Consider the following 26,724-nt stretch of genomic DNA (forward strand, 5'->3'; position numbering starts at 1 on the left):
AAATTTTCATTTTCACTGTATTTTATAAATTATTCATAGTGGTCAAAATACTAGAAAAAAAGAATTTCCATTTTGAAACTAATTTAATTAAAACTGATATAAGGTATATAGGCTTCTATTTTCATTAAGTAAAAAAATACATTAAATCCATCATTGCATAAAAGTTTTCACTCTACTGAAATAATTTTTAGTTTAAAAATACATACTTGTTTCGTATCGGCATCAATTAGATCAAAGAATGCTCGAATTGTAGTCAACTGCAATTGCTTACACCTAAAAAATAAAATGTTACAAATGAAACTTTCTTAAAACATATTATTTTGAGCCAAACATGCATAATTCTATTGTTTAGTGGAATATTTGAGTTTTCTTTAATGCTGTAAACTCAAAAATTATTTAACAAATCATTCTTATTAAGCATATATCTTAATGTTGAAACTTTTAAAAATAAAGAAAATGAAACTTGCCGGATGTTTGATATGAACGTCAGGGCCCTTTTGTCTTCCCAGATCTCCTCTCCTACCCTGGCCACGTGTCCCTACCATAGTCACGCGTGTCCCTGCCCTAGCCACACATGTTCCGTCTACCCTATTCTTAGATTCCTGCACTATGTCCTTGCAAACACTACTTCTTACACAGTCAGACTTAAGTCAAAAAAGAATCTTTTAGCTGAAACATACAGAAATAAATACTGGGGTCTGCCTATTTCTTGCTCACATTTAATCTCTATTTTAAAATTTATATTAAGGATAAATCTAATTCCTACTTGGTCTTCTATATGCTGCGTCCTATACTATCACCGCTGCCCTAACTGAATCTGAATATGGTGATTGGCCAGGAGCTCACCAAGTCCCACCACAGGAGCATTTGATCCTGCCTAGCCAGGACAAACTCTAAAACTTTGGTATTTGATGTCAGCTCCATTTGAGACTGATGCTTCTGCTTCGGGAGATTATTTCATAGGTTGTCAAAGGAACCTTGGTCAAACTGAGACATGAACCAAGGTTAGAGTTCTCAGCTCTTCAGTTAATCTTTCTCCCATAGCCTTTATGGATAAAGTTCTAAGAAAGCTACCAAACCAATTCCTGTACTGATGAGAAAGGAAGACCACAACAAATCATTAAAATGAGGCATCCAAGAATTAACTCACCATACAATGGACAAGTGGTCTGTTGAGATCCAGGTCTTAGGCACTGCTGAACTCTTAAAAAGAGAGAGAGAGAGAGAGAGAGAGCGAGAGCGAGAGCGAGAGAGCGAGAGAGAGACAGAAAATTAAACTGAAGAAAAGCACATTTGTTATTTTCCAAAAGGTTTTAAATTTTTTAAAGCTAATATTTAGAAACATGTAACACAGTTTCACCATACTGTAACATATAGACATTTTCATTTTAAAATTACACTTTCTCATAACAGGTGATCCAAATATATGAAAATATTTCTGCATAAAATAACTCTCTCTAAATATCTTTACTAGTTAGTCAAGGTTAAATTACTCTTTAAAAATTATTAAAGCACCCACAGACTCTTTACTGAAGTTTAATGTCTAACTTTTTAATTACTGTAATGAGAGGCTAATTCCTCAATAAATCACAATTAACCTGGAAGTTACAAAAGACATACTGGTAATTTTAGTTTTGATGAAATGATCACTTAATAGTGTAAGATGTTACTCCTTCATCATAATATGCCTGAGAAGTATCTAGGCCTAGGGTGATTTTTCAAAATAAATATGCAGAATCATAATTCCAAAACTACCAAATCAGACTTTCACAAATGAGGTCCCATATTATTTATTTTGAAAAAAAATCCCTAGACAATTAGAATGTATACTTCTGCTGAAAGACATAAGGCAAAAGGCTCCTATAAAAAATATATCTATTGACCAGGCTCGGTGGCTCAGCCTGTAATCCCAGCACTTTGGGAGGCTGAGGCAAGTGGACTCCCTGAGCCCGCGGGTTCAAAACCAGTCTGGGCAACTTGGGGAGAGCTTTTTCTCTACAATAAATAAAAAATTAGCCGGGTTTGGTAGCGTGTGCCTGTAGTTCTGGTTACTTAAGAGGCTGAGGCAGAAGGCTCTCTGGAGCCCAGCAGGTCGACGCTGGGGTGGCTGTAAGCATGCCACTGCATTCCAGCCTGAGCGACAGAGTAAGACTCCAACTCAAAAAAAAAAAAAAAAAAAAATGTACTTTCTAACAACAGCACAATACCCTTCTAGACTTAGAGATTCCTTGTCATGCCAGGTAACAAACTCTTTGTGAATAGCTTCTTACACACAACAGGGGCTCATTAAGCAAATCCGATTTTGTTTTTCACAGCATCTATCTATGCTCCATCGAAGACTGGAGCTGTTAAAACAAAATGAAAATAGGAGACTAACAGCACAGATGCAAGGAAATGTACATAGGCCTAAAATAACTCTTTAGTAAGAAAATAGGTATATATAACCTCTAAGGAGTCATTGTCACCCTTGTATTATACAAATAAGAATGTCTTTGGAAATAAGCTATACCCAATTTTATTTAACTAAATCATCTGTATTTAGAGTTGACATTTAATTTGAGGACTTCAAATTTGATGTTCTGAAGTGGGAGGAATCTATAGCTTACTTGATGAGTTTATAAGCATTTCATATATTTAGGAATTACTGCGGACAACTTACTAAAAAACAAGACAACCAGAGCTCACTGTGGTTCTCAGATTACATTAGAAGCTCAGTAGAGTAAGAACTCGAACTGGGCTGGGCTCAGTGACTCAGCCTGTAATCCCAGCACTTTGGGAGGCTGGGGCAAGTAGACTGCCTGAGCCCACGGGTTTGAGACCAGCCCAGGCAACTTGGTGAGACCTTGTCTCTACAATAAATCAAAAATTAGCCGGGTGTGGTAGCATGTGCCTATAGTTCTGGCTACTTGGAAGGCTGAGGTAGAAGGATCCCTGGAGTCCAGCAGGTCAATGCTGGGGTGGCCATGAGCATGCCACTGCACTCCAGCCTGGACAATGGAGTGAGACTCCAACTCAAAAACAAAAACAAAAAAACTCTAAATGGTAGATGTAGACAGTATTTACCATTATCAACAATATAAAACTGGTTTGCTTTCATTCAGTTAAATTAATCCATGTGTGATAGAGTTGAAAAAGGAAAGGCAGCACAAATAAAAAAGTAGTTGTTCATGACTGTTAGGATTAAAATTGCTAAATGTTCACCAAAATCCATTCTTTTCTTGCACACCTGGCTATGGCTCTTAACTTCTCTTGCGCTACGTGTAACTGGGTTTTCTCTAACGGTATGTGAGCAGGAGTGACATGTGCCTTTTCTAACCTGACACCTTCCCCATACTCCTTTCTCCTTCTTGTGGTTGATTAGTGATGGCTGCAGCAACCTTGAAAGTAAAATACCCAAGATGGGGTACCTAATGTCAGCCTGGGTCCCTGAATGGGCAACCCTTGGAAAACCACTTGCCAACCTAAATACATATCCACCCTAGGATTGTTACATGAGAAAAACACAAAGGTCTATTGTGTTTAAGTGTCATCACCTGTAACACTTGGGCATGTTACAACAGTTTTGCCAGCTCTACTAATACAATGATGGCCTAGTACCAGTGTATGCAAATGTCATTTAACTGCTCTTGAGATAATTATTCAAAAATTGTTACTTAATTTAAATTTTTTTCACTCAGAACTATACTACAATTTAAGGCCTTTTTTTCCCCAGACTTAATTTTTAAGTGAATACACATGTAGCTATATGAAAGACTGCAGACAATCTGGGGGCTTAAAAAAAAAAAACTCGGGTTACATACTGGCCAGCTTTTAGAAAGTTCCATAGGTAAAATATTTTACATCAGAGATACAGAAATCAGAGCTAACAAACTGTCTTGAAAGCAACACATTATCAAATAAATTAGAAAACACAGGTGAGTATGCACATAAGCTCACACACACACACCAAGGATTAAAAAGACTAAAGCTCTTTAAAAGATAAGCTTCAGGATGTGATAGCAATACAGCAAATGCTCTAGACAAAGTCTAGGAAATAAGTTATATCCAATTTTATTTGACTAAATCATCTGGGTTTACAAAGAGTTGATATTTAGTTTGAGGACTTACAGCAAATATCTGCCCAAGATATTCAATACCAAAAAAAAAGACTGATACCACCAATAATGAGGTTTGATAGATGTACTAATTTAGTTCCAAAGCTATTGTGGCTACATCCCAGTTCCTCCAGTTATAAGAAAATGATGGATAATAGTAGAATAACTTAATAATTTTTGTTCTATGTACAGCAAGCATTTAGTGAATTAACAGCGTCTAAGGCAGGACAAAGGCAGATGAGATGAACAAATAGTATCTACAAAGAGGAACAACCAAGAACAGTGACTTTCTAGCACCATCTCCTAAAAAGCAAAAGTATCAGGCAGGCCACACTCTGGATTTTCTCTTAAGAAAGTAAGTTATCATCAACAAGGGTACCTGCATAATCAATATTTGTATACCTACTCCTGAATTGTACCCCACATCTTTATAATAAAAAAAATTCTAAAAAAAAAAAGTAAGTTATATTTGGAGATGTGTATACTGAGTTAAGAATTTAAGACCTTAACTAAAGACTTCAAGGTTAAATACACATGAAAGAAGTCCTACAAGGAAACGTGACTCACTTTACATAGATTATGTATCATAGTTAAAGACCAAATACTTAAATGTCAAAGCAGGGAAAAATAAGTAGCAAATTAATTAATAAGGGTTCTATTTATACATATGCTATTAAAGCTAATCATTTTATTTCAAACTGGTAAAATTTCATTTAGGTTCAGTAATCAGGAGTATGTGACGTTTGATATTCCACCACAACTGTATACAGCATAACACCCAGATATAACCAGATTCCAAGGACTTCAGTAAACTTTCTTACAGTTACAACTCTAATCAATGAATAAGCTCTTATTTTGGACAATAAACAATTATTCCTCATGACTAAGAGTCATTTTCACTAAGTTTGTAAGATCCTTTCTACTTTCTTTTTTTTTTGTCGGAGTCTCACACTGTCACCCAGGCTGGAGTGCAGTGACACACTCACAGTCACTGCAGGCTCGGCCTGCTGGGCTCAGGTGATCCTTCTGCCTCAGCCTGCCAAGTGGCTGGAACCATAGGCTTGCTAATTTTTTAACTTATTGTATAGATGAGGACTTGTCATGTTGCTCAGGCTGGTCTTGAACCCCAGGGCTCAGGCAATCCTCTCTCCTCCGCCTCCTAAAGGATTACAGGTGTGAGCCACAGCACCTGGCATCCTTTCTACTTTCTATGGATATAAGCATCTGCAGCTCTGCCCTCCCGATACATTCATATTTATTCATTCATTCACTCATATTCTCTCTTGCTCTCTCTCACACACACGTATGCACATGCAGCAGTGTTAACCACTAATTCAGCAGTCATTACCGAGCAGCTACATATTCTTTCTCCCTTTGTGTTCCATTGTGTTCATTACATTACTATTTCAATAGAATCTTAAAAAAGATTACCACAACAGACAAGGCACTGGTATGATGGCTTAATTTTGGTAGAAAAGTCAGTCCTGAACGAACTTGGTAATCCCGGAATCCTCCAGCTATAGAAAGTGTGGTTAAATTTATGTGTCTTGCGTTTAGAATCCAGTAGTTGTTCACAGTCATATAAAAATCTGGTAGGGAATAAAAAAGAGACATCAGAAAGTGGCAGTCATTCTCTGCAACAATAAGATATCTACACAGTAATACAAATATTTAACTAAATTTGTGCTTAAGCAATCTGATCTATAAGCAATGTTATTCACATTACTCTATTTTGAGTAAAATCAGTATCTTTACACATATTCCCATTTCCCCATTAAAACAAAATACAAGTTTTGAGAGTTACTAAAGGCATCAATTATGGAGAAAAGATACCCAAGCCTTGACAAGTCATAAGGACGTCTGCTCATAAGTCACACAGAGTAGCAAGGAGAGGAAACCTTGCATTTCTTCCAAAGAATGCACTATGCTAAAGAGTTGTAGATACTTGTGGCATTGGCTTCATGTTCCATGCATATGTTCAAACTCATCAAATTTTATATTTTAAATATGTGCAGTTTTTTGTGTATCAATTACCCTCAATAAAGTGGGTTTTTTTGTTTTTTTTTTTAATGAAAGCTACAGCCTCCTCCATGGCAGGGCCCCTGCTTACAAGGGCTTAGCAGTCTACACTGTGGTCAACCACCACCAGACAAAGTACTATATAAACTTGAACAACACAGTCTATCAGAACAATACCACTAGCATTAGTTTTAGGTCTATACTGCTGCAGAAAATCTTAGGCTCAACCCATTTAGTGTAACAAGTAGTTCAAAGGGAAAGATCTGCTGAAAATGTTTCACTTCTCTACAGAAAAAGTGAGAATATTTTAGTGCCAAAAATTAATAAATTGAGGCCAGGGTAGGGAAGTTCCCAATTCCTTTTCTGAGTATCAAGACTTACTGTATTTTTACTCTGGCATTTGATCACATTTAGGGCTTCAAACACTAGGTACAGCAAGCTCTTTCCATTAAAGATCTCAGCAGCATTTACTCAGATTTACCACACTAACCCTGTCCTAACATCTGTAGGGCCTGGGATATGAGTACCCATGTGGCACACACACAATCTGTCTCAATATTTAAAAGTCAAAAGGCAACGTTGTTATGTTAAGATGGGTACTTTAGAAGAATACTTTGGTTTGAAATCACTGGGGAATATTTCCCACTTAACACAAAAGATTCAAATTTTCACCAAAATTAAGATAATGCAAATTTTGATAGGTAAAAAGTTGTATAAGTTTACTGATCAGGAAGAAAAATTCTTTCTAAAGATTTTCTTCTCTAACATCACACTGATACCCAAACCGGGTAAAGATCCAACAAAAAAAAGAGAACTACAGGCCAATATCCCTCATGAACATAGATGCAAAAATCCTCAACAAGATTCTAGCAATCAGATCCAAAAACACATCTCAGAAATCATCCACCATGACCAAGTAGGCTTCATCCCCAAGATGTAGGACTGGTTCAACATTCGCAAGACCATAAATGTAATTAAATACATCAACAGATGTAAAAACAAGAACCACGTGATTATATCATTAGATGCAGAGAAAGCTTTTGATAAAATCCAGCATTCCTTCTTGATAAAAACTCTCAAACACCTAGGTATAGATGGAACATACCTCAAAATAGTAAGTGCCATCTACGATAAACCCACAGCTAACATATTGCTAAATGGACCGAAACTGGAAACATTTCCCCTGAAAATTGGAACAAGACAAGGCTGACCACTCTCACCCTCTTGTTCAACACTGTGTTGGAAGTCCTAGGTAGGGCGATTACACAAGAGGGGAAAATCAGGGGTATCCAAATAGGAAAAGAGGAAATCAAGTTATCCCTTTTTGCTGATGATATGATCCTATACCTTAAAAACCAAAAGAATCTGTCAAAAACCTGCTAGCACTGATAAAGGACTTTGGCAAAGTCTCGGGGTACGAAATAAATGTGCAAAAGACAGTTGCATTCCTATACAGCAACAACAAGCAGGCAAAGACCCAAATTAAAAGCACAATCCCATTCACGATAGCCACAAAAAAATGAAATACCTCGGCATCTTCCTAGCCAGGGAAGTGAAAGACCTTTATAATGAGAACTACAAAACACTGTTCAAAGAAATCTAAGAGGACACAAACAAGTGGAAAAATACTCCATGCTCATGGACAGGAAGAATCAACATTATTAAAATGTCCATCCTACCAAAGGCAACCTACAGATTCAACACAATACCCATTAAGTTACGAACATCATTCTTCTCAGACCTGGAAATGACAATACAGAAATTCATATGGAAACATAAACGACCACAAATAGCCAAAACACTACTTAGCAAAAGAAACAAAGCAGGAGGTATCACATTTCCAGACTTCAAACTTTACTATAAGGCTACAGTCTGGTATTGGTAAAAGAACAGGCACATGGCCAATGAAACAGGATAGAGATTCCCGAAGCAAATTCTCAATTTCTCAACCAACTCATCTTTGACAAAGCCTCCAACAACAACCACTGGGGAGAGGAGAACCTATTCAGCAAATGATGCTGGGAAAACTGGCTGACCACATGCAGAAGATTGAAACAGGACCCCTACCTATCACCATACACAAAAATTAACTCTAAATGAATCAAAGACCTAAATGTAAAACCTCAAACTATAAGAACCTTAGAAAATGCAGGAGACACCCTTATGGAAATTGGAACTGGAAACCAATTCCTATTCAGAACCCTAAATGCCCACACCTTAAGAAATAATAAGATAAACAAGTGGGACGTCACCAAACTGATGAGCTTCTGCAAAGCAAAAGAAACCATCAACAGACCAGGGAGACAGCCCACAGAATGGGAAAAGATATTTGTCAACTCTATATTTGACAAAGGCCTAACATCTAGGATCTACAAGGAACTCAAACGCGCTGAAAGATAAAAAACAAACAGCCCCATTAAAAAGTGGGCAGCCGGGCTCAGTGGCTCAGCCTGTAATCCCGCGCCTTTGGGAGGCTGAGGTGAGTGGATTGCCTGGGCCCGCAGGTTCGAGACCCGCCTGGGCAGCGAGACCTCATCTCTACAATAAATCAAAAAAAAAATCAGCCAGGCGTGGTAGCGCATGCCTGTAATTCCGGCTACTTGGAAGGCTGAGCTGGAAGGATCGCCAGAACCCAGCAGGTCGAGGCTCCGGTGGCCGGGAGCGGCCACTGCACTCCAGTCTGGGTGAACAAAGTGAGACTCCAACTCAAAAAAAAAAACAACACATGAAAAAGTGCTCAGCCTCACTCATTGCCAGAGAAATGCAAATCAAACCCACACTGAGATATCACCTAACCCAAGTAAGAATGGCCATCGTTAATAAAACAAACAACAACAGATGCTGGCGAGGATGCTGAGAAAAAGGAATGCTTCTACACTGCTGGTGGGAATGTAAACTAGTGTAACCTCTTTGGAAGACAGTGTGGCAGTATCTGAAAGAACTAGAAATTGACCTTCCATATGACCCAGCAATTCCCCTATTGAGAATATACCCAGAGGAACTCAAATCATTCTACAAAAAAGATACCTGCATACATATGTTTGTTGCAGCTCTATTCACAATAGCAAAAACATGGAAACAACCATGCTGCCCATCGAAGCTGAACTGGATTAAAAAAATGTGGTACATATACACAATGGAATATTTGCAGCATAAAGAAGGACAAACATATGAACTTTGCAGCAGCTTGGATAGATTTAGAGTTGATCATACTCAGTGATCTATCATAGAAACAAAGAACAGAGTACCATATGTTGTCACTCATAAGTGGACCTTGAACAATTATAATACTGTAAGAAAGCAATTGGCAGTAGTGGGAAACTGTGGGGGGGCGGAATACCTCATCAGCAAGGGTACCTGCATAATCAACATTTGTATACCTAACCCTGAATTGTACCCCACATCTTCTTAATAAAAAAATTAAAATTAAAAAGATTTTCTTCTACTTATATAATATTTCTATAAGCAATGAAGATAATTTTTGACTTTCTTTAACAAAAGGTCAAGAGGTACCTAATTCTTATTATATGACACTATCACTATATTTGACTGATGATATAAATCATAAACTCCTACTGCTCATTTAAAATTCCATGGAATATTATTGTAGTATCCATAGTTTTATTTTCTATGTTATAGTAATGTACATCAATTAAGAGGCAGTAGAGCAGCAGTACCCAACCTTTTGAGGGATCAGTTTTGCGCAAGACAATTTTTTCATGGACCAGGGGCAGGGGGTGATGGTTTCAGGATGATTCAAGTGCATAACATTTATTGTGCACTTATTTTTATTATTATTACATTGTAATATATAACAAAATAATTATATAATTCATCATAAAAAGAGGTAAGATAGAGTGATACATAAAATAATGGGCAAGCCACACATGGACTAAAATAAGTCTACCATCAGATGCAGCTGTACAATTGAAGTACATCAACTTACTTGCCACTCACTGATAGGGTTTTTATATGAGTCTGTAAGCAACTGATTTATTATGGTCTCTGTGCAGTCCAACCTCACTGCTAATGTTAATCTGTATTTCAGCCACTCCCCAGTGCTGGCATCACTGCCTCTGCTCCACCTCAGATCATAAGGTATGCACAACCTAGATCCCTCACATATACAGTTCACAATATGAGAATTGAATGCTGCTATTGATCTGATAGGAAGTAAAGTTCAGGAGGTAATGCAAGTAATGGGGAGCAGTTGTAAATACAGATTACAGATGAAGCTTTACTTGTTCCCCCACCACTCACCTTCTGCTGTGTGGCCCAGTTCCTAACTGGCCATGGACCAGTACTGGTCCATGGCTTGGGGGTTTGAAACCCCTGCAATAGAGCACGCAAAAGTTAGGTCCAGGAGTAAGTCCACAGGTCCAGGAGTAAGTCTGCCATGTTCAACCACTGGTTCTACTACTTTCTTACCATAGAACTTTGGGTGAGATCATTAAGTTGGCCTCTTGGATAATAATGGTACCTTCCTCACAGGACTACAGTGTGAATTAAGTATAGTAATACATTATGTGAAGTCCTTAATATAATACCCCAAAATATGGTAAGAGCTCAATATTAGCAATTTTAACTTACTATATAAAGTGTTAACATATTTATTTAAAAACTAGACACCACGACCCTTTTACTTAAATGTAAGCTTATTTTGTATATAGTACTGAAATAGTTAACAAAGTATACGAAGTTTGAAAATGTCTTAAGAGACAAGGAATCATCCTCAAGAATGACTAACCTGAAGCTCTAGTGCCTAGGAATCATAAACACATGTCAACCATGATGAGATGCTATGGACAGAGAACACCAACAGTAGTTTCAATTATGAGCCTAAGGTGAAAGATATAATGAAAGACACTCAGAACTAGAGTATGGAATTGCAACTGAGCTGCTTCAGATGTGGATAAATCTGTGGCCCACTGGAGGGAATTCTTTAATGGGGAGATAATTAGTGTCTATGTAGCAGGACTCACCTGTGATGAAATGGTCCAGTGGCATCACAGGAGCAACATGAGGTGTGGCTTGTGTAATAAGAAGATTTATCAGATCTTGTTTAAAATTTTTCAGTGTCAGCAATGCTCTTGCAACAAGGCCACCCATAGAATGACCAATTATTGCAACACTTTTGGGAGCAAACTCTTGACCCTATTAAAATAAGTCACCATGGCATAATTAGAGTGTAGTATAATAATAAAAATAATAAATATTTCTCTCTGCTTATACGAGCAATTTTATAGAAAAAAGAAAGTCATGTATATAACGTCCCATCATAAGGCCCAGAAAATATTTTCATATAGTTTTAATTAGTGTATATATATATATATATATATATATATATATATATATATATATATACTATTTTGTGTTCTGCCAAACATTTTTAACAGGGATACTTTGGTTTTCTGAACCAAAATAGGAATACTTAGTCTAGCAAATCTTGTTTGTACCACTGGCTATGCTGCATGTAATATGAGAAGTAATTATATTTCATATATACCAGAATATACGTTTTATAAAATATAAGAAATTAGATCATTTATTTGAAACTAAAAATACTGCAAAAAAGTCAAGAGAATTATAGTTGTCATAACAATACACTACCTCATTATGTTGGTATCTCTTATCTTACTGAATTACTTCTCTACTGTGCATCTGGATTTAAAAATAAACCAGCATTCAAAATATTTATGCACCAACAATTACATATTTATTTTTTTATAAGTACTGCTCTTCAGAAACTCTTTTCTGTTTCTACCAGTATACTCAGTCCCACTACCAAACTTGCACTCATCACCCCAGACAGCCTCCCTCACAGATGCCATCTCTTCTGTTGCTACAAACAAACTGAACCTTGTGCAGACAAGGAGACCTGAGACTGCTATCCTTCAAAAGGACAGCATGCAAAGCTAGCTCTTGGCTGGAGTCTGGGACCTTAAATTCTGGGAGAATTCCTGCCATTCCCTAAATGACAAGAAGGACTCATGTGCCTACAGTGTTTGTGTATACAACATGTTTTATGCTGAACACCTGTTGTCCTTCCCGATGTGATTTTGGTATGTGCTAGATGGAGAGTGTCTACATAATAGCCCCAATAAGAACCCTAAGCACTGAGTCTCTTATGAACTTCCCTCACAGACAGTATTTCCCATGCCACAGTTGCTGCTGTAGGAACCAAGTGCATCCTACATAACTGCTGGAGAGAAATCTGGGAAGCCTGCACCTGGCTTCCTTCAGATTTTGCCCTATCCACCTTTTCCCTCTGCTGATTTTGCTTTCTGCCCTTTCATTGTAATACTTCATAACTACAAATACAGCTACAATGCTGAATCCTGTGAATACTCCTGGGGAATCATCAAACCTGGGAACAGCCTTGGAGGTTCCTGACACAGATTTGATCTTAGCAAAAGCCAATATCTGCAACTCTGCTCTGAAACCTGTCCCCTTCCATATTCCCAAGTACAACACTCCAGCAATTCTACCCATTTTCTTCTTGCATTGTTGATTTTCCCTCTCTATTAGATCATTTTCATTAGTGTATAAATACACCGATATTCTCTCTTAAAAATAAGCACAACTCTCTTTTAACTCTCACTTTCTCTTTAGTGGAGAAATAGAGAAATATATAGAGGAAAATGTAGAGAAAAGTATATGGCATACTCTTCAACAATAGTTTATTTACAGAACTTGCTGTCTTCAATTTCTCAACTTCCATATGTCCCTAAATCCATTCCAGTTGGGATTTCATGCCCACATGCCACCAGAACTGCTCTTGCCAAGTCACTGAGAAGTCTGTCAGTCTAACACTCATCTTACTGACCAGTCACAGCATTTGACACAGTTGATCACTTCTTCCTTCTTTGAAATATTTTACTTGGTTTCCTGGACAACAAACCCTCTTGATTCACCTCTTACCTCACTGGCTGCTCTTTTTGTCTCTGTTGCTGGTTCCTTCTCATCTCTCCTCATTTCCCAAAACTGGAGTGACCCAGGCTCCAGCCATCAGATCTTTTCTCTCTTTTATCTATGTTGACACCATCCATGATCTCAACCAGTTTCATGGCTTTAAATGCATCTACTCAGTGTCAGTCTCCAAGTGATTATATCCAGACTGAACTCTTGAGCTCTAGCCTTGAACTCTACCTTTACAATAATTATACATGGAATGCCTAATGTGTATCACAAATGAAACCTGTCTACAACTAAACTCTTAATCTCCTCAAAATCTGTTCCTCCTGCATTCTTCCCCATCTCAGGTAATGGCAATTCCATTTTTCCAGTTATTTAGCCAAAAAACTTGGGGTTGTCCTTAATTCTTCTTTTCCTCTTCCATAACCCCTCCTTATCAGACCTGCCAGCAAATCTTATTGCCTCAACCTTTAAGATTTGCACTGAACTGACCATTTCTTATCAGATCAACCGCTACCAACTTGCTCTAACCACTATCATGTCTTGGACACACCCCACCCCCTCCTACTTGGCAGGCCACTGTCTTTAGCTTCTTGCCTTGTATACACAGAACATAGCTTTCACAGATTGAGAAGTATAAATGTGTAGAGCTCATTCCTTTCTTTCTCATACCCTGTCACCTCTAACCACTTTAGCAGTCCCACATTTCAATTCTCTCCATGGTATCCATGTACTCTGATTGCTTTCCATCTACTTAAAACACTTTCAGGCAGAAATCCAGGCAGTTGTGGCGCTCACTTCCTTCAGGGATCATAGTCCTTGGCTGCTTGGTTGGCTAATATCTCAAAACAGGTGCTTCAGATATCCTGACCACTTTCACAGGTGTTGCTACACAGAGACTGTCTAGCAGCAGTTACTCAGTTATGGCTAGAAGCAGCAATCTATACCAGTGGTTTTTAGGAAATGCATTGCACTCCCAATTTATATACAGAGTAAAACTTTTTTTCCTTGAATTCACCACAAGAAAGATTTCTTGTAAATGCATTTTAAACTTGAAAACTACCATTAAGTTCAAGACAATAGACTCCCACATACAAAAACTTAGTGCTATCTTTGGTTTAACTTCCATCTAAATAAATACATTATCTAAAATATACTAAGTCCCTTAAAATAAAAACTGAGATTGCACCACTATTGATCTCTTGTCTCTTACCTTGTAGAGTTTCAGAATTGTTTTAATGCATTCATGTACAAATTTTGTCTGCTTCTGAAGACTTCCCCCATATAGTGCCACCAGCTCTTCATTGAAGTTCACACTGAAGAAGTCAAAGTGGTACTTGAAGTCAATGTCCTCTGCTTTTCTAAGTGCAATAGAGCCAATTGAACGAACTGCAGAGAAGAGTGAAATGCACATTAAACAAGATTTTTCAGTTTCACCCATTCTTTTTTCAAGTCCCTTAATAACTTTATTCCATAATCATGAATAAAAACTACCTATTTCACAGAGAAATACATTAATAGCACCAATTTAAAAGAAATAACTTAGCAACTGTATGACTTGAACACAGTAAGTGTGCCCTAAATATTATTTAAGTTAAGTAAGTAAAAAGTGAACAGGTCACCCATTCTCCACCAGCTTTTCCCTTGGTAGGGGCAACAATAGCTAAAAAGGAAGGGAAAGATTCTTTGAAGAATTAGGGCTTTTGTCACACTTACTGAGGACTTTAAGAATGAATGAGAAGGTTCCTACAAGAAATGTCTGCTCATCACCTGGTGTAGATACTCATGCTTGATTTGTCTCTTACTCATGACACCCAGTCCATCAGTAAATTCTGCCTTGCTCTACCTTCCAAACATTTCTCCAGTTAAAGTTTCTCACCATTTCCACCACTTAACCCAAGCACCATCATCTCTCACCTGAACCACCTAACAATTTTTCAACTGGTTCCCCTTTCTCCATTCTTTTTGTTCTTGTTGCTGTTTCACAAATGCTTTAACAATATGTATTATGAAGGGATTACACTAAGAGGCATAAAAATGGCAAATTATAGTTTAGCAGACAAAACACCTGTGTGCCATTCCATTTTAAAAACATATATTATATATACACCATCATTCACATACTATACAGCCCACCATATAAAGTGTACAAGGCAACAGTTTTGGTATGCTCCCCATCTCTGGTATATTGTACAACCATCTCTGAAATCTTACACTGAACATTTTTTAATCACCTTAGAAACAAAACCCTGTGGCCATCAGCACTCCCTCCCCAAGTTCCCACTCCTTCTACCCCTGGCACGTACCACCTTACTTTCTGTCTTCATGGATTTGCCTGTTCTGGACATCTCATATAATATGTGGTCTTTCATGACTGACTTCTCCCACTTCTTATGAAATTTTCAAGGTTCATATATGTTGTAGCATGTAGCAGTAATTAATTCCTCTTTATTACTTACTGAATATACAAGTCTTTGAGTGGGTTATGTTTATTTTTCTTGGGTAGATACCTGGCAGTGGACTTTTGGGGCCACATGAAAGTTCTATGTTTACTATTCTGACGAATTGCCAAACTGTTTTCAAAAGTGGCTGCACCATTTTACGTTCGCACCAGCAACCTATGAAGATTCCAACTTCTCATCTTCACCAATTCTTGTTATCTGTTTTTTTTTTTTTTACTATATCTACCCTATTAGATATGAAGTAGTACTCATTTTCATTTGTCTTTCTCTGATGACTAACAATGTTTAGTTTCTTTTCCGTTTCCACTGTTGACCTTTTATAGCAGCAAAGCCAGAACTATCTTTTTTTTTTTTGAGTCAGGAGTCTCATTCTGTCACCCAGGCTGGATGGAGTACAGTGGCATGATCACAGTTCACTCAATCTCCTAGGCTCAGGTGGGCCTTCTGCTTCAGTCTCCTGAGTAGGTGAAACTAAAGGCATGTGCCACCATGCTCGGCTAATTGTTTGATTTTTTTGGTAGAGATGGGGGTCTCACTATGTGCCCAGGCTGATCTTAGACTCCTGGGCTCAACAACTCTCCCTCCTCAAGCTTCCAAAGTGCTGGGATTACAGGCATGAGCCACTGTGCCCAAAACAGAACAATCATTTTTTTAAAAGTAAATCACATCCACTAGATTGACTAAGATCTTTAAATCTGACAATACCAATGCTGTCAAGGATGTGGAGCAAAGAAAGTATAATTACTACTTGTGGGAATATAATGTAGCACAGTTAGTAAAGATTAACAGGATACATATAACCTGTGATGTGGAATTACACTCTTGGGTATACATCTTATAGAAACATGGGCTTATGTGCTCCAAGATACATACAGAAGAATATTCACTACTTGTAATTGCCAATAAATGCAAACAACTCAAATGTCCAAAGACAAAATGGACAGACTATGGTATAGTCATACAACAGAATAATACAGGTAGGGAAAATGAACAAATCACAGCTCACATGACATTTCACATGAATTTTACAGACAATGCTGAATGGGAGAAGCCAGACACAAGACACATACTGAATGACTATATCTGTAGGGGGACCAAAAAACCCAGAATTTATTTTTATAAATAAAATAAAAATAAATATTTTTAATAAACAAAATAAAAACAAATATTTTAATAAATAAAACAAAAATAAATATTTTAATAAATAAAACAAAAATAAATATTTTAATAAATAAAATAAAAATAAATATTTTTATAAATAAAATAATAATAAATACTCGTGTATTTATTCTCTTACATGTTTAAACTTCAATCACTTTCAAAGAACTCTCCGTTTGATGCAATACACCTATCGACATGCTTTTCCCACTGCACAAAACAGTTTATGAACTTGTCAATTTTGATGCCTTTTAGTGCCTCTGCCATTTTTTATTTCACCTCTTCCACAACAGCAAAACATTTCCCTTTGAGGATTTTTTTCATTCAGGGAAAGAAAAAAAAAGTCACTCGAGGTGAGATCAGATGAATAGGAAGGGTGGGGCACAGGGGACATGCTGTTTTTGGTTGAAAACTGCTAAACACTCAGTGTGGTGTGGGTAGGTGCACTCATAAATCACCCATCATGAAATGGATGTGTTGAAAGAATCTCTAAAAAAAAAATTCACCGAAGCTGAATGCAGCCTTTCACAACGATGTGAGCTGGTACCCTGATGCCGATAGGTTCCTAGAATATTTACCTAGCAGGGGAGGCTGTACTACAAGGGGCCTGCCCTCCAAAACATAATTCCTATTTTTTTCGGGTTCCCCAAAAAGTTTAGAAACAGCCTCAAGTAAACAGATTGTATTAGAGATGCATATTTTATGTACTAACACTATAAAGAAAGTTAAGGAAATTACTACCTTAAAGTTAGAGTTGTGATTATGTCTAGAAAGAGGGGAAGGAGTCTAGAAAGAGGGAGAACCAAACATGTTCCTGCCTTGGGGCCTTCCCCCAGTCACACGCAATCCCTTGCTACACCCAAGTCTCTCCTCAAATGTCATCTTCTATAGTGGACTTTCCTGACCACCTTATCTAAACTGGCAATCTCCTGACCATCCCCTTACTCTGTTTTTCTTTCTAACTTTTAACATTACTAGTATTACTTGCCTGATGGCTATCTTCCAAAAAAAGAACACCTGTCTTAATCCACTTTGGATCCCTAATACTCAGAATACTGCCTGGCTTATGGTAGAAACTCCACGAACATTTGCTAGATGAATAGACATGTAAGTAACTGCAAAATTCTAGTCCATTTAATAGCCAAGAAAGTACATTTTGGCTGAAAATAAATTACTTCCAGATTACTTGGCTGTTATGACAAAAAGGACTGCTCTATCTCCAAGCCAACCTCAAGCTAGGATCTACAGAGGTAACTTCCCTACCCTTGCCTTCTGTGTACCCCAGGATTTCTAAATCTCTGTAACTTAACTTCAAAAGAAAGAAACAAATCTCCTCTCTTGTTCAACTAACATAAGTCACTGACTCCCTTCCCCAACCATTGCTTCAGGTTCTGTTCTCTTCCCCCTATCTCCAACACAAATGTTTCTTTTGCTGATACCTGAGCCCCTTTATCATCCACTTACTCCATCCCTCTCCATCTTAATCCTTTTCTCCTTCTCACTCTTTGCAAGGCAGTCTTCAAATCTGCTAAGCCCTTCTCACAAGTATGCTCTCTCAGAGAAAATGGCATATATGTGGGTCTCCATGTAAGCCGACCATAGTATTTCACATGGAGTACACATTTCATTCACTTCATATGATTCAAATTCTTGAACTGAATTTTATGGCTTCCAAAATTTACTTCTAATACTTACCTTGCTTATAGCTTCCAGCATTGCCAGGAAGAAAGAGAACTGGAATACCTGTCAAAGGGAGAGCTTTGTGTTCTGCAGCATAGGATCCTTCTCCGTAAAGATATAACTCATATGCTGGATAACGTTTTGCCAGTTTCTTTGGAAGTTCTATTTTCTACACAAAAAATAAAAATGCAGTTTTACTTTAATCAGTTTTACTAATACAATTTGTTCTCACTATATGCAATTCTGAATTATACAAATTTGAAATAATGCAATAAAAACCATTACTCAAAAAATAAAAATATTACTGATGCTAAAACCACACTCAACATACAAAATAAGTTCTATTTGTCATTTACTCATATAGAGAATTAGTTTTGAATTATGGGAATTTTGAACCAGCAGTCCTCAGGAAAACATATAAGAGAACTACCTGAAATTCCAGCAAATACAAAGTACTCAAAATGCCATTGACAAAGGCAGACAGGCAGTGGCACATGTCAGCAAGTCACATGTTAGCATAATTGGAAATGCATTTAATTTGGTATCAGCATCAATTATACTTAGAAATGATAAAGGCTTTCCATTACCAAATAAATTCTTTTTTTGCCTTTTTTTTTTTTTTTTTGAGTTGGAGTCTCACTCTGACACCCAAACTGGAGTGCAGTGGCCACTCCTGGTCTGCTGGGCTCCAGCGATCCTTCCGCCTCAGTCTTCCAAGTAGCTGGAACTACAGGCGTATGCTACCATGCCCAGCTAATTTTTGACTTAGTGTAGAGATGAGGTGTCATCAAGTTGCCCAGGCAGGTCTCAAACGCGCAGGCTCAGGCAATCCACTCACCTCAGCCTCCCAAAGCACTGGGATTACAGGCTGAGCCACCAAGCCCGGCTTTTTTTTTTTTTTTTTTTGCCATTTTTAACTGTTTTATAATGTCTCTCCTTTTACTCAGGTGCAACTACATATTCTAGCTGTCACATCTTCAAAGGAAAGTGAGTTTGTTTTATCATGCATCTTTCTGACCTCTCAACTTAACATGCTTTGACCTACAACATATACAACAAATTAATGTGACCCTTACAGCCATATCTTGGTCAAGACACGTACACTCTTCTTACTATAACATTTCAGTGAATTCACATCTACTTCAGTTTTCCTTGGCCAGGTGCATGGTTTGTCAGCAAGTCTTAAACTACTCTTCAGTTCATACTCTTGTATACCAAATGAGCCAGTATTTCACATTCATTTTTTTTCAACATAATACAAATTGGGTCTTAGTGTCATCCCCAAACAGCAGGCATCTACAAAAGTGGTAGTAAAGTATAAGCTCTTCTTCTCCTTTTTTTCCTACTTTAAAGGACAGAAACCACGAAAAATGAAACCAATTACACTGGATAGTAATAGCTACTTATTTAAGAATATATAAACAGATTAATGATCAGCAATGCTATACATGTATGTGTTTGATAAAAAATTTTAACTACTGAATGAATTTCAAAACCTGTAAACATTGCTAATGACTACTAAAACTTCTCACTGTTCTAAAAAAAACCCCCACAATTCTGATCATTCATGCACTTCTCAGAATATTTAGAATATTGACATAATCTGTACCAATGACACCATAGAAACATTTATAGAGACTGTGAGCTCATTGTTTAATGTACCAGCAACCTAGTTATCTCCTCAAATATTCAAAATACAGAAATACCCTACTATTTGCTTTACATATGTACATGTACTTCAACTCAAATTAGTTCCAATATTGATTATTAATGGTATATAATAAAAAATTAAAACCCCACAATAGCTTATTTCTTTCAGTACAAATTAAACAAAGAGAAAACATAAGAGAAAAAAGAAATAGTTTCTTAACTCCTCCCACCTTAGTACACCACTTGATAAACTAGTACATGCATATTGGACCATTATTCTTTTTAGTACAGTAGCTAAACAAAGTTTGAACTAGTTGAAGATTAACTCAGAAGAACAGGAACTATCAAATATATCCAAAAAGAAATATGTAATTCTCTGGAGACAGAAAAGCAAGCAAAAAATATACTGGATATATTTCATAAAAATACTATTACAGAAGCAATTTTGTAGTGAGGAAGAACATTTTAAAAATAGGAATGTACACACAATTTCAAAATAAAAGTATACAGAAGAAAAAAGAAGAGAGAGAGAGGAAGAGAGGAGGAAGAATGGTGGAAGTTTCAGGCAAATGGCACAACTACATTTCCAGACAGAGGTCAAGTTGGAAGTGAGGGTAAAGACACGGGAAAGGTAACTGACTTGATTGACAGAAAAGGCGTAGGCACACAAAAAGGACAATCAGGAGGAAACAGAAGAGGGTCAAGGGTTTAAAAAAGAAAGTATTCCTAGCAGGAGGACTCTAATAAATGGGGGGGGGGGCAAAAAATCCAGAATTATTTTTTGGAGGGGGGGGTCCCTTGTAGTACAGGCTTCCCCCTGCTAGGCAAGTATTCTAGGAACCCATTGTCATCAGTGTATTAGCTAGCATTGCTGTGAGAACATTTGGCTTCAGTGGATTAATTTTTGGAGATTCTTTCAACATGTTTGTCATTTCATGATGGGTGATTTACGAGTGCACCTGCCCACTGAGTATTCAGTTTTGACCCAAAAAATGGCATCACCCCCATGTCCCCACCCTCCCTATACCAAACTCGCCCTGAGCAATGTTTTTTGTTTTGTTTTGTTTTTTGTTTCCCCATGAAAAAAGTCTTCAAAGGGAAACATTTTGCCGAAATGGAACAGATGAAGCAAAAAAAACAGAAGAAGCACTGAAAGGCATCAAAACTGATGAGTTCAAAAGCTGTTTTGAGCAGTGGAAAAAGTGTCTCAATAGGTGTACTGCATCAAATGGAGAGTACTTTGAAGGTGACTAAAATTTAAACACATAATAAGTATGAATACACAATTTTTTTTTTTTTTTTTTGAGTTGGAGTCTCACTCTGTCGCCCAGACTGGAGTGCAGTGGTTGCTCCCGGCCACCGCAGCCTCGACCTGCTGGGCTCTGGCGATCCTTCCGCCTCAGCCTTCCGAGTAGCCAGAATTACAGGCATACGCTACCACGCCCGGCTGATTTTTTGATTTATTGTAGAGATGAGGTCTCGCTGCCCAGGTGGGTCTCGAACCCGCGGGCTCAGGCAATCCACTCACCTCAGCCTTCCAAAGGTGCAGGATTACAGGCTGAGCCACCGAGCCCGGCTAATACACAATTTTTATAAGAAAATTCTGGGGTTTTTTGTATCCCCCCAGTAAATTGCTTATTTTATATAGTTTACTTTAAATGAGCAACCTCCCAGTCCATATGGTCAACTGTCTTTACACATAAACAGTATCTCCACAGTCCTGCCTGGGTTGTCCTCCTTCCTTGATCTGCCTTAGTCAGGTCCTTCTCCTCTCTAACCTAAACTCCTTTCAAAGACAGATACTATATTATAAATGCTGCTTGTGTAGTGTGTTCTGGTGCCTCACCTGTGTTATTTATGTCTGCAGTTTCCTTGACAAAATCCCAACTGCTAGAAAAATACTGATTTAAGAAACTAAAGTCTTTATTTTATTATATATATCATGTAATTGTGAATTTAAACTGGAAAAAAAAGTCTGATTTTCACAACTAATAACAACAAAAAAAAGGATTTTGATCAAAATAAGTGCAGATAGTTTCCCAGTACTCACAAAGAGGTATTGGACCTTTGCTCACACCACCCTTAAGAATAGTTCTAGGGATGCCAGATTAATATAAAAATAAGACCCAAGGACACCTGACTCTCTCAGACTGGTCTGTCTTCTTGCCATAATCTCTCTCATATATTCCACAGTCCACACTGCTGTCAAGAAATACCCTGTGAACACAAACACCTTATGAGTTTCCTTATTGTACACACAGATAACAAAGGCATAAGAGAGAGGTGTCCTTGAAAATCTGGCTCCAATTATTCCTACCTGCTTCCTTATAGCTTACATATGTCATGTTTTAAAATGTACTTTTACTATGTTTTAAAATTCAAGATTCAGAAGGATACAAACTGAAAAGGATCTCTCCTACCCCTGGTCCTTCAGCCCTCCCCTACCCCAGAAGGCAGCCTGTTATCGCTTTGTGTATACTTCTAGAATTACTTTATGTAGATACAAGCAAATATGTTTGCAGATCATTTTTTCCTTCTTTCATACATGGTGCTATATTATAAATGCTGCTTGTGTAGTGTGTCCTGGTGCCTAACCTGTGCTATTTATGCTTGCAGTTTTCTTGTTCCTGCACTTTCTGTACTACATACCCTCCACAGCCTGATTCACTGCATCTTCTCTAAAGCTTTTGAGTCTCCGAGACAAATCTGGATGTTCTCTCTTCTGTGAAAAGCCTTACACACTCTCTTACAGTGAAATTACAATACTTTTTACATTATATTATAACTATCCATTACATTCCTATTTTCCCACTATATTATAAAGACATAAATTTAAAACACAAGGTCTGATTTATTTAATTCCTAGTCACATCAAGTATCTATACAAACCTGGCAAAGAATTGTCATTCAATAAGTGACTTAATAAATAAACAGCATACTTGATAAAATAAATGATTCATATTTTCAATGCCAACATTTCCTTTTTGAAAGCAGCCATTAGGTCACACATATGAAGATAGCCAACCAAACCAATTACTGTATGAGAGAAAACTACTCAGATGTTTCTCCTCAAATTCTACAATTTGCCTAAAACCATTTGATGCTTAAAAAAAAAAAAGGTTTGCCTTGCTGTCATAATGAGACAAGAAGCTCTAAAGGATAAAGTGTATTTTGCCTGGTAGGCTTGAGAGAGGTTCATGTGATGTTCAGTTAATGCTGAGTAAGTGAATCTAGAAAAACCAGAGGTAGAAGATAAACAGAGATAATCAAATAATTTTAAATTCAAAACTTCGTTTTTGCAAAGAGTTTCAAATTTATGTCCCACTTTTTAAAAAATGGAGAATAAATGTCTCAACTACCTTCCCATTTCCCCTCAAGCTGGCTGAAGAAGATGCAAACAAGCAGTAAAAAAGACGAAAGGCATCAAGAAAGGGAAGAAAGTCCAATGACTAGGACATTCACATGCTAGGTACCAACCTGTGAACAATTAGAGAGCTGACTATAAAATATAACTAAAAGTGAGCAATATATACAATATCTTTACAACATTTTTATCCTGAAACCATTTGGTTCTTAGCAGAATGACCTCATTTATCCAGAAATATTACTAACTATATTCAAAATGACTCATTTCTATAGGCAGGTTTTAGTTGTTTTTGTAAAACAACATGATTCTGTAAGCAAAATAAAAAGACTAATAATCCAATATGAATACTATTATGAATTAACACAGGTTTTCACATCATAAAAGTAAAATATGCTAAAGATGTGGAAAAAAATTCTGCCACTGTAATTACTACTGTACTAACAAATTATTAGCAACGTGTAAACCCCTCCAAAAAACTTAAACCAAAATAACTAAATACAGACTACTCAACAACAACAAAGCCCAAACAGCTTTTGTGCACCACCTACACTTATTTTCTGTGTTCTTCCAGTCAATTTAACAAGGCAGGAAATTCATCTGTGAGGTCCATATGCTTTGTTCCCAACACTAAGAAAGTGATTTCTATTACTGCAGATATTAAAATAACTTCAATAAGTGTGGGAAATGGAACAATAAATGGGAATTAGTACTGTATTGTTCCAAAAAGAATGTATTTTAACCAAACTCTTCAATGCAGTACAAAACTAAAGTGAGCTACTTCAATCTACTGGGAGTTTCCTAATTATCAAATCATAGAAAATGAGGGCGGAATTATAATAGCTCTATTTTCAGTTTTAAAAACCCCTAGCCTAAAAGTCCATGTATTTAACTACACAGGCTCTGAAATCCCAGTATATTTGCTTAGAAATAAATAAAGACAACAGTAACATGCCAAAATCTTCTCCTTCAATAGGGTCCACATCAAATGTTTCCATTTCCTTATAATCACTGATGCAAAACCAAGGTAGGCTCTCAAAACAAATGAAATCTACATTTACTAGAATTTTGCCCATGCCTAGGATGCTCTCCAGCAATGTAATCTTTAAAATAAACGTAAAATAATAGCAGCATAATCAAATAATGTGCTTCCTCCACAGTGACTTGCACACAGAAGCAGTCACCACTTGCATCCTTCACCCTAAAGAAAAAAATCTCTGTGACTTCAAGAGTATAGTAAACACATATTTTCTCAATATGTATCATAGTACATAAACATTTTATGGTAGGGAATTATCATGGTAATAGGTATTCCACAATTAAGAGATTGCATAAGAAATAAAAGAAACATTTGGAAGAAATTTATTTGGACAGGTGTGCAATCTGTTACCACCTCTATTTACAGCAGGTCATGAATGAAATTCTAGATTCTACTATGTAGAACTTACGAAACAACAGACTGAAAACATTCCAAATAGAACGGAAGAGGTGGGGGTAAGGAGAAAGAAGGGACACCATGAAGTGCATTTTGTATGCAACTGGTAAGAGGCCTGACTGCCAGGTGACCTGCATACACAGAGGGATGCATACACACAGGTATAAACATGGGTATGAATGCACATGCACCCAGAACCTATGACATGCATATACACAAGGATACACACACACACACACACACACACACACACACACACACTCAGGATCTGTGACATGCATGAACAGAGGTATACACATACACACACACATACACAGGACCTACAACATGGACATAGGTATGCACACACACACACATACACACACACCCAGCATTTATAACATTCATGGACACAGGAATGCATATATACACACACAAACAGGACCTACAACATGGACACAGCATGCAAACACACACATGTACCTAGGACCCGCAACGCAGACACAGGTATGCATATACACACACACACACACACACACACACACAGGACCTACAATGCAGACACAGGTACGTGCACACACATGCACACATACACATACACCCAGGACCTATGGCATGCATTGACATAGGTATTCATACACATTCACGCAGGACCTATGACATGCATAGACAAAGGGATATATACACACAGGTATAAGCACAGTATACAAACTCACACCCAGGACCTAAGACATGCATGAACACAGATATGCGCGCGCGCGCGCACACACACACACACACACACACACACACACACACACACACACAAAACCTACGACATGAATCAACACAGGTATACATACACACATACCGGTGATGTATGCGATGCACACACACGCAACCAGGACATACGACATGCATAGTCAAAGGCATGCAAACACACACAATTTGAACCTACGACATGCGTGGACACAGGTATGCATACACACAAGCACACCCAGGACCTATGGCATGTATGGACACAGGGAAGCCTACAGTGACCCCCTGATGCTCGCTAGGCTTCCGTTCCCGAGGTGAAGTCGGCGTCCCCAGCCTCGCGCGCTCCGCAGTAGCAACCCCCGCAGACCCCGCGCCTCTAGGCCCGCGAGCCCGATGCGCGCGGCGCAGGGCGCGAAGGGGCAGGGGCTGGGGCACCTGTTCCGCCAGAGCGCGAGGGACCGGCTGGGCTCGCGGGCTTCGGCCGCCTGTGGGATGCGGGTTGGGTCGGTCAGAAGAGCCGGGGGCTCAGGAAGAGGGCTTGGGGCGGCGGCGGGGGCGGGACCACAGGCAGCGGGATGCCGGGGAGTAGCCTCAGTTCCCAGAGGCGTCCCGGGAGGCGCGGCGCGGAGAGGGGGCGGCCTCACCTGGTACTCCGGGTACTCGAACATGTAGCTCATGCTGCACTTGTTCTCCTCGAAGCCGAAGAAGACGTCCCAGAGCCCCAGGGTGGCCAGGAGCACCATGAAGACGTAGAACGCCAGGTTCCAGAGGTTCACGGGCGGGAGGAACATGGTGCCGCCGCCGTCACCGCGGCCGTCAGCCCACCGCAGACCCCGCGACCGGAGCCCCAGCACCCGCCCGCGGCCGCACGCGCCGCGCCTGCGCGGACGCCCCGCTCGCCCTCGCCCGCCCCCGCCCGCCCCGCACCGCGCATGCGCAGAGCCCTCCCTCAGCTCCCTCCCCGGGCTCAGGGAGGAGGCGGCCGGAGCGAGTCTGAGGCGGGAGCGGGGCGAGCGCGGGCCGGGCTGTCTGCAGCGAGAGGAGGAGGGAGACCGCGAGGGGAGGGAAGGGGGCGTGCTAGGGAGTGGCCGGCCCGCCCCCGCGGTCGTCCGCCGTCCCCGCGCTACGCTCCCCCCTGCGGCGGCGAAGATCCTACCGTTCGGGGTCTTCGCGGGTCACACCGCCCAGTCACCGCTCGGCTTCAGGGGACGGGGGGTGGGGGGCCCCCCG

The 26,724-nt window shown here is 38.8% G+C and overlaps 1 protein-coding gene across 1 annotated transcript; it reads right to left on the minus strand.

Annotated features, from left to right (window-relative positions):
- Positions 1–206: 206 nt before the first annotated feature.
- LOC103254982 (GPI inositol-deacylase) lies at positions 207–26,362 on the minus strand (the record flags this gene model as incomplete). Its single annotated transcript, XM_008052961.1, has 7 exons — positions 26,139–26,362; positions 18,344–18,497; positions 14,242–14,417; positions 11,096–11,267; positions 5,526–5,683; positions 1,151–1,203; positions 207–273 (listed from the first exon to the last, which is right to left on the minus strand). Coding segments are annotated over exons 1-7 (927 nt in total), but the record flags the coding sequence as incomplete, so codon positions are not given.
- Positions 26,363–26,724: the final 362 nt, after the last annotated feature.

The sequence above is a fragment of the Carlito syrichta genome, unplaced genomic scaffold (assembly GCF_000164805.1).
Source record: "Carlito syrichta isolate Samal-C Ts95f unplaced genomic scaffold, Tarsius_syrichta-2.0.1 Scaffold287718, whole genome shotgun sequence".
NCBI classification, from domain to species: domain Eukaryota; kingdom Metazoa; phylum Chordata; class Mammalia; order Primates; family Tarsiidae; genus Carlito; species Carlito syrichta.